Genomic DNA, 7202 nt, shown 5'->3' with positions numbered 1-7202 from the left:
AGATGTTTTAAAAAGGTTCGTTTCTCTCTGTTTGTTCATTTTTCTGTCTGCATTATGTTCCATATTGTAATCATTTGTACTGGTCACTTTTTTTGATGGATGTGACACATTTGTTTTCTTTTAGTTCTTTGTTTTCAAAAAATGGTACGTGATTACTAGAATCGCTGGTATATGATTCTAAGTGATAGTGGGGTTTTTGTGCAGGAACAAAGGTCTCTGCACTAACCTGCTCGCATAACTGTGTTTTTTAAAACTTCATTTGCTTTAACGTTTTTGTTTTGAACATTTTCCTCATTTATATCTAGTTTTGGATAGTTTTTTTCATAATTATCTAAACAGCGAAAAATTTTGGTGGATTGAGTAAGTGCTAAGCACTTCCTTACGCGCGATTTTTTTGATTGTCATTATTTTGTTAATGTCCATCTCCTTTTCCCATACTGGGCACATCAGTCTGTCCCTAGCTGAGTGATTTTTCCCATTGCAAAGGATACATTTGAGACCATTGCACTCCTCGACTCCGCATTTATAGCACCTCCTAGCTGATTTGCATCTGGTCGAAGTGTGACCAAGTCTGCCACAATTATAACATTGCCTTACTCTGGGAACATATATGCTTACTTTCATCCCACATATCCCAAAAAGAGATACCTTTTCTGGGATGTCTGAACCTCAAAACCAATTTTTGACTGTTTCTAATGGTATGAGCTTGAATGTTTCGTTGTTGTCATCGGTTGTAATTTTCTGCCTTCTTGCTAATCTTTCAATTGACCTAATTTTTATGTTAGAAGTAATATTATCCATAATTTCATTCTCAGAAAAACCGAGGGGCACCCCTTTAATTACTCTATAGGATTCCACATAGTCTTTTGGTATAAATACCACTAAATTCATTTTTTTTAACTCCTCATTTAAAACTAAATCATTTGCTTCGCTGAAAACCTTAAAATAAATCTTGTATAGTGTAGGCGCAAGAGCTACGATTTCTTTAATTCCTTTGATTTTAAGGTGTCTTATTTTTTCAAAAAAGAATAAGCCATTTTTGGTGTTTTTGTTTTCGAAGATGGTACTGTTCTTAGTCGATACTAGTACAGCCGCATCCCCGATGTGGCACTCACTATACAACACTGTTTCTCTTTCGATACCTACATTTGATGGGTTTATAATCGGATTAGTATTTTTATTCAGTGTTTTAGTCATTTCAGTATTTCCAGTAAAACCATTTATGGCATTTGTGTGAGAATTGTGAACGGTCACACCGTCAGAAGCCTCCACCATTTTGTTACTGTCATCGTCTATCAGCATTTTGTTATTTATGTCTGTATTGGTGTTGTCGCTTTTTTGTTCCTTGCGCATCTTTTTTGCTGGGTACTTTTCGTTAGTCAAGCTGTCGAATATGTCCTCTTTCACACCTGAACACAAAGCACTGAGGTTTTTTGCTATTGTTTTTTGCCACCGCTTTTTGCCACCTGATCAGGGGTTTCAATTTGGCAGACACCGAGTGACCGGCGTCCGCCATACTTGCTGGTTTAACCAGATTGCCAAAGACTTACCTCTCCTTTGGGAAATGAAAAGAGGAATAATTTATATATTGATGAAGATTTGTATGAAATAAACAATGATCCAATTTTTACAATCACTTTTAATTAAGCCTTTGTTGCTTGGAAAAAGTCACCTTTCAGACTGTTAAGAAAAAACACGACCGGTCTCGCTCGCTGATGAAAAGGAAGTGTTATCGGCAGACATTATTGTCACTTTTTTACCAGCGCTTCGCTTCGTTTGAGTGTGTTTCAGTGTGACCTGATCTATCGCGGTCTTATGGATAAAATCTATGGCAGCCCTCAGAAATATACCAAAAAATACCGTAAGTCTACTGACGATTCTATTGTACATTTCCTCGTATTTTAATATTTGGTTTAATATTACTAGCTACGGCCCTCAGCTCTGAAAACGTAATTTTATCCGATTGATAAATCAATTTTCTACAACACCACACAATTTTAAATATTCCTTTTATTGGAATTGATTGTAAAATAAGTTTAAACAATTTCCACTAACTTCTCCACCAAATGTTCGCCCTGTTTTCATATAAGCCCCATAGAAGCTGTGGAGATAATGTTTTTTATCCCAATCGGCCGACTAATTATTTCGAATTAAATAAAACTCGGCGCAGAAATAAAATTACGATATGTTCTTTAATGCGTGACATCCAAATTGCATGTGTGGCTTGCCTGCCCTTTACATTGCGGCTCCGATCGCAAGGCGCAGCTTCGCTCGGCCGACGTCGGTAGGCAAACGCAAAGCGGAGATAGCGAAGAGCGAGCTGGCAGAGAGCGTTTAGCAGGGCAAGCAAGCGCAGAGCTTTAACAAACAAATGAGTGACATAGACATAAGTAACAAACAAAATAAGCGGCTGAGGGCCAAGAATTAGGTGCTATTTGGCAAGCACCTAATCGGCTGGGTTCTGCTCCGAACATTCACCCCCCCGTTGGAAGGCAAACGCTTTCAACAGATCCATCCTGAAGAGGCAGAACCGCTATTTTTCCAACGGCCCTCTTGAAAAGGCCCTTTTGAGTGCGGATGACGGCTACTCTGATGGTTCCATCTTTTCCTGGGATGACGCTCTCAATGCGGCCAAGCGGCCACCTTAATGGTGGCAGCGTTTCCTCCTTGATCATGACGAGCGCTCCTAGCTTGATGTTTGGAGACGATGACCGCCACTTGTTCCGCTCTTGAAGAATCGAAAGATACGCCGTGCTCCATTTTCTCCAAAACGCCTGCTTCATTTGACACAGCCGCTGCCATCGACTAAGTAGGTTGACCCGGAGATGCGCCACATCTGGCTCGTCGAATGCAGCTTTCGGGGCTCCATTGAGAAAGTGGTTTGGCGTGAGCACATCTAGATCATCGGAACTTTCTGTAATTGCATAAAGCGGACGGGAATTTAACAAAGCAGAGATTTCACAAGCCAAGGTCTGAATTTCATCAAGAGTAAAAATGTAGGTCCCGACGATGCGATGAAAATGATATTTAGCTGCTTTAACAGCCGCCTCCCACAAACCCCCAAAATGAGGTGAGCGAGGGGGGATGAATTTCCAGTCGATTCCACTAGAAACGCAGAGATGTGACACAGTCGACGTATGAGGATCGCTGAGGAACATTTGCCGAAGCTCCAAAAGCTCATTTTTTGCTCCTACAAAATTTGTAGCGTTGTCTGACCAGATGATTCGAGGTTTGGGACGTAGACTTATAAAACGCCTTAATGCTGCCAGAAAGGATTCTGTAGATAGATCCCGAACGACTTCCAAATGAGTTGCTTTGGTGCTAAAGCATACGAAGACAGCGATGTAACATTTGATAGGAGGCCTGCTTCTGACTTCCGACTTGTGATAAAAGGGTCCGCAAAAATCAACGCCCGTTGTGTGGAATGCTGGATTAATAATAGGAGGAGCATTGCCTCCTGAGAGCGGCGATCTTGGCAGAGTAACCCGTAGCCCATCCACGACTCTCACTAATCTCCCGACCTCTGCTCTTTTGCGTCCCCCACAGGTGGCGATGGTGGAGGTGCAGCTGGACCCCGACACAAAGGTTCCGCCCGGAATGCTAGTGGCGTTTGCGATCTGCACCACTATGCTGGTGGCCGTGCATATGCTGGCTTTGATGATTAGCACCTGCATCCTGCCGAACATCGAGGTAGTGTGCAACCTGCACAGCATCTCCCTGGTGCACGAGTCGCCGCACGAGCGCCTGCACTGGTACATTGAGACGGCGTGGGCATTTTCGACGCTGCTGGGGTTGATCCTATTCCTGCTGGAGATAGCCATACTGTGCTGGGTAAAGTTCTATGATCTGAGCCCGCCGGCGGCCTGGTCGGCCTGCGTGGTGCTGATACCCGTGATGATTATCTTCCTGGCTTTCGCCATACACTTCTATCGGTCTCTGGTGACGCACATGTACGAGGTGACGGTCTCCGGCATACGGGAGCTGGAGATCCTCAAGGAGCAGATGGAACAGGATCACCTCGAGCACCATAACAACCATGCCGCCGGCGACATCGTTTAGCAGTATCAATCGCGCGAGGATCCCACGAAGCAATAAACCATCTCGGCGATCCTTCTCTGAAAACTTAACGAAAACGAAAAGAAAAGACACTTACGGCAGTGGGCCAGAGGCCTCGCCGTCAATCCTCAGACTAAATAAGTGAATATTTTGTAAATTTGTAGTTGATGCAAATTGTGATACGCAGAAGGCAGTAGATTTTTATTATACAAAAACAGTATGAGTACGTATATTCTAAAGGATTGTGCCCCGAGCAATGTTTCTTTAAGCTCAAGACCTTTACACATCGTAACCCCTGTGTACTCATCGCATGCAATGATGAAAGACCCAAGCTAAAGGAATACTACTTTCAAGTTTAAACCACTGTGTTGACTAATTGTCGTGGCCGCAGCCTCAACATCGGATCGAGTGCCTTTCAACTGTTTCACTATATCGGCAGACATTATTATTATTATTATTTTTTTTTTTTTAAATCATCTCAAGGATGATCGGAATTTTGATCGTAGCACTGTAGCCACATTGATCAGATACTGGTGATGTAGTTTGGCGAGTTTGACAGGTCGGTATATAAAAAAAAAAGAGGAAAATTACTTAACTGTTTTAGAAAATAAACTGAAATTACTTTATAACATGATGAAGAAAAAAGGGGTCAAAAGTTTAAGTCAGCAGTTTTGATGAAGATTGCCAGTTCTCTGAGATGTAGCGGCTCTTTTTTTATTAATATTCTGAGCCCGGCAAATCTTTGGCAATCGAAGATCAGGTGTTCGGCATATTCAGTTACATTGCACGTTTCGCAGATATTTGAGTCAATTGCTTTAAATCTGTGTAGGAAGACTTTGTCGTATGTGTGTTCCGTCATAAGTCTGTTAATGGTCTTGATGCTTTTAGCATTCCATTTAAGAGAAAAATGCCAGGGTTTACTGGGTATGTCTGGAAATATGTCTATGAGGCTGGATCCCTTCGTCCTACACTTCGTCCTGTAGTCCTCATTCCATTTGTATACTAAAAAGTTCCTAATTTCTCTTTGAGCCTCCTTGTAGCTGTATTTTATATTTATTGTAAACCCCTCACTTGTAGCAGCCTTTGCTGCTATGTCAGTCTTTTCGTTGATGGCCACACCCTTGTGACCAGGGACCCATAGAATGTCAAGTTTCTGAATGTCTGATTGGTTAATTATGTTGTGAATATCATTCACTAGGTACGAGTCTGTATTCTTATTTTTAATTAAATTAATAGCTCCTAATCCATCACTTAAAATCAAAGCCTTTTTGTAATTATATTTAAGACATAGTTCGCAGGCCTTTTTAAGGCCTACGAGTTCGGCACCTACTGAGGATAATCTGTTTTCTATTTTGTACTTGTGGATATTTCCACTAGGCCATTCTACTATTCCTATGCCACATGTACTTTCTGTAACTGAGGCATCTGTTGATAGAATGTTCCAGTCGTCCTTTCTGTACTTGTTCAGAATCTCATAAAATATAGTTTTTATTTCTTCATTCTTCATTCTTCATTCATTTCTTCCTGAAAACAGGTGGCATTACACCAGCGAGGACAAAAATTTCGTGTTTGCTTGTGTCAGGTGGCACCCCAACACACCTTCTGAGTGATTTAGCTTGCGCTATTTCTATATCTTTACTTGCTCCAGATCCCATGTCTGAAAAACTTGTGATAGCATATTCTTGTTTTGTTCTAATAAAAGCTTTGAAGATGTTGGTACTTGTTTTAGGTTTTAGACCTGATTTGATAGTAGTCGCAAGCTAGAGGAGTCTGTTGCATTTTTTTTGTTTGTTCTTTAACCATTTTTACATGACTGACATTTGACATGTTTGCGCTAATCAGTCTGCCTAAGAAACGGATATCTTTTCGATTTGGTATAGGCAAATTTCTAACAGAAATATTTACCGCTCTGACCTGTCTTTTTCCTACATTCATTGCTGCAGATTTGCTTGGATTGAAGCTAAAACCGAGATCACCACATAGAAGGTTAAAGTCATTTAGTTTTTTATTAAGGTTTTCAACCGCTACAGTAAACTCTCTGTTGGGAGAGATTATAACGAAGTCATCTGCAAATTGCATCATATGAGTATTTCTATCACAGATCTGATGTAGTCTTTTTGTGTATACATTAAAAAGGAGGGGCGACAGACAAGAGCCCTGTGGGATTCCTCCCTGAACTACCTGAACAGCTTCCCCTATTTTCAGTAGGCTCATAGACATAAAACCATAGCTCGCAAATAACTGTTTACACTTTCGGCGTGTCTGCTAACAACCTCTCATTGACGAACACATTGAGAAAAGGGACTGAAAAGACCCGATCAAATCTGTTTTTGCTCAACTCGCTCTTCGCTCAAGCAAAGACCGACTTTTTCCCTTCTCTTTTGTTCCTGTTTTTCACTGAGCATCTTGTCGCGAGCGAACGAAAAAAGTGTCTTTTGCGTATGTATGCGTGCTTGTACGTGTGGTGGCTGTGGCAACGATCACTTGCCTTCGTGAATTGTGTCAGACACTGTCCCAAACGCAAAATGAGCCTGTTCCTGAACAACTTTCCGAAATTTTTACTGATGTGAAGAACTTTGCTATGAACAATGGCCGTTTACCATTAAATGCCGATATATTGCAGCTTTTTAACGACATGAAGCTAAGATCACCACACTTGAACTCGCTCGCACAGGTGGTGCTGGCTACACCGGCCACTCAGGTATCGGTCGAAAGAGCCTTTTCAGCACTTCATTATATTTTGAATGAAAAACGTTGCTCTTTAAGTGCGGAAAATATTAACTCATTGTTAGTGGTTAAGCTAAATTCGTATTAATACAAAATATATACATACATATATACATACATCCATATCCATGTCTCTTCAGTTTGCAGAAAATTCGCATATAAGTATAAATATTACAATAACATAACCATAAGATGCGAAAAACATGAATAAATAAACATAAACACGAATAAAAAACTAAAAACACTTTACTCAGACACTTTTTGGGTTCTGCTCATCTAAAGACACTTTTGCTGCGAGCGCTTGACCAAAGTGTCTCTCTAAGCTGTTATTGTGAGACCCGATCGTGTGTCGGGCTCAACCGAAAACCCGAAACACATAACACAAGCGAAGAGACAAAAAGTGTTCTGCTCAGTGAGAG

The 7202-nt window shown here is 41.1% G+C and overlaps 1 protein-coding gene across 1 annotated transcript; it reads left to right on the top strand.

The window, feature by feature from the left end:
* The first annotated feature begins 1813 nt into the window (after window positions 1-1813).
* On the top strand, window positions 1814-4286 carry LOC117194302 (calcium release-activated calcium channel protein 1-like). Its single transcript, XM_033398877.1, has 2 exons — window positions 1814-1861; window positions 3547-4286. The coding sequence occupies exons 1-2, from the start codon at window positions 1829-1831 to the stop codon at window positions 4057-4059; spliced, it is 546 nt and encodes a 181-aa protein (XP_033254768.1). The 5' UTR covers window positions 1814-1828; the 3' UTR covers window positions 4060-4286.
* Window positions 4287-7202: the final 2916 nt, after the last annotated feature.

Source organism: Drosophila miranda, assembly GCF_003369915.1.
Source record: "Drosophila miranda strain MSH22 chromosome Y unlocalized genomic scaffold, D.miranda_PacBio2.1 Contig_Y35_pilon, whole genome shotgun sequence".
In the NCBI taxonomy this organism is placed as follows: domain Eukaryota; kingdom Metazoa; phylum Arthropoda; class Insecta; order Diptera; family Drosophilidae; genus Drosophila; species Drosophila miranda.
This window is presented reverse-complemented; position numbering and strand designations above follow the sequence as displayed.